Here is a 667-nt window from a genome sequence, read left to right as displayed (position 1 = left end):
CCGTGGTCACACGCAGGTGGCCGCAGGCCACAGGCCGGTGCCCACCATGGACACGGCAGGTAGAGGCAGTGGCCGGCAGCGGCCAGCAGCGGCCGCGCGGCCCACCAGCCCTGGAGGCAGCTGGCCAACTGCAGTCCAGGCCCCGGAAGCGGGCCCAGCGTGGTGGGGGTGTGGGGCCGGCGGGAGCTGCACGGAGGGGACCCCGAAATGCACCTGACGTTCAACAGCAGCCACGACAGGTTGCCCCACGTCCCCCGCTTTCACTGGGAGGCCACGCGGCTCCACAAGTTTCAGGGCAGGCGGGACTGGACCCGGCGGCCGCGGGCTGGCCCTTCTGGACACCTGTCTGCACCCCAGCACGGGGCGGCGGGGGGCCGCGGGCGGGGCTCACCTGCGGAGCTGAGCTCCACCCGCCAGGTGCCCCGGGATGCTGGCCGCTCCGGACAGGGGATGACGAAGGAGACCACGAGCACCACCAGCAGGCAGAGGGCCAGCGACAGGAAGAAGGCCAGGGCGCGGCAGCGAGACAGGCGCCGCGGGGGCGCCGGCGGCCCCCCGGGGCCCTCCCTCCTCAGAGGGTGGATCTCGGCCTCCAGGTCCTTGCTGTCCGTCATCGTGTGCACATCCCAGAGTCCACTGTGGTCACTGCAGCGCAAGACGGGGGCAG

General features: G+C 73.0%; 1 protein-coding gene across 1 annotated transcript in view; it reads right to left on the bottom strand.

Moving 5' to 3' along the window:
• The window catches only part of ITFG3 (integrin alpha FG-GAP repeat containing 3), an 8,292-nt gene that overhangs the window by 3,101 nt on the left and 4,524 nt on the right, over positions 1–667 (bottom strand). The window contains exon 2 of the mRNA XM_012734970.1: positions 307–645. Within this exon, the coding sequence (XP_012590424.1) occupies positions 307–645 (339 nt within the window). The remainder of the gene's footprint in view (positions 1–306; positions 646–667) is intronic.

This window comes from Condylura cristata, unplaced genomic scaffold (genome assembly GCF_000260355.1).
Source record: "Condylura cristata isolate star-nosed mole 26May11 unplaced genomic scaffold, ConCri1.0 scaffold00255, whole genome shotgun sequence".
NCBI classification, from domain to species: Eukaryota; Metazoa; Chordata; class Mammalia; order Eulipotyphla; family Talpidae; genus Condylura; species Condylura cristata.
This window is presented reverse-complemented; position numbering and strand designations above follow the sequence as displayed.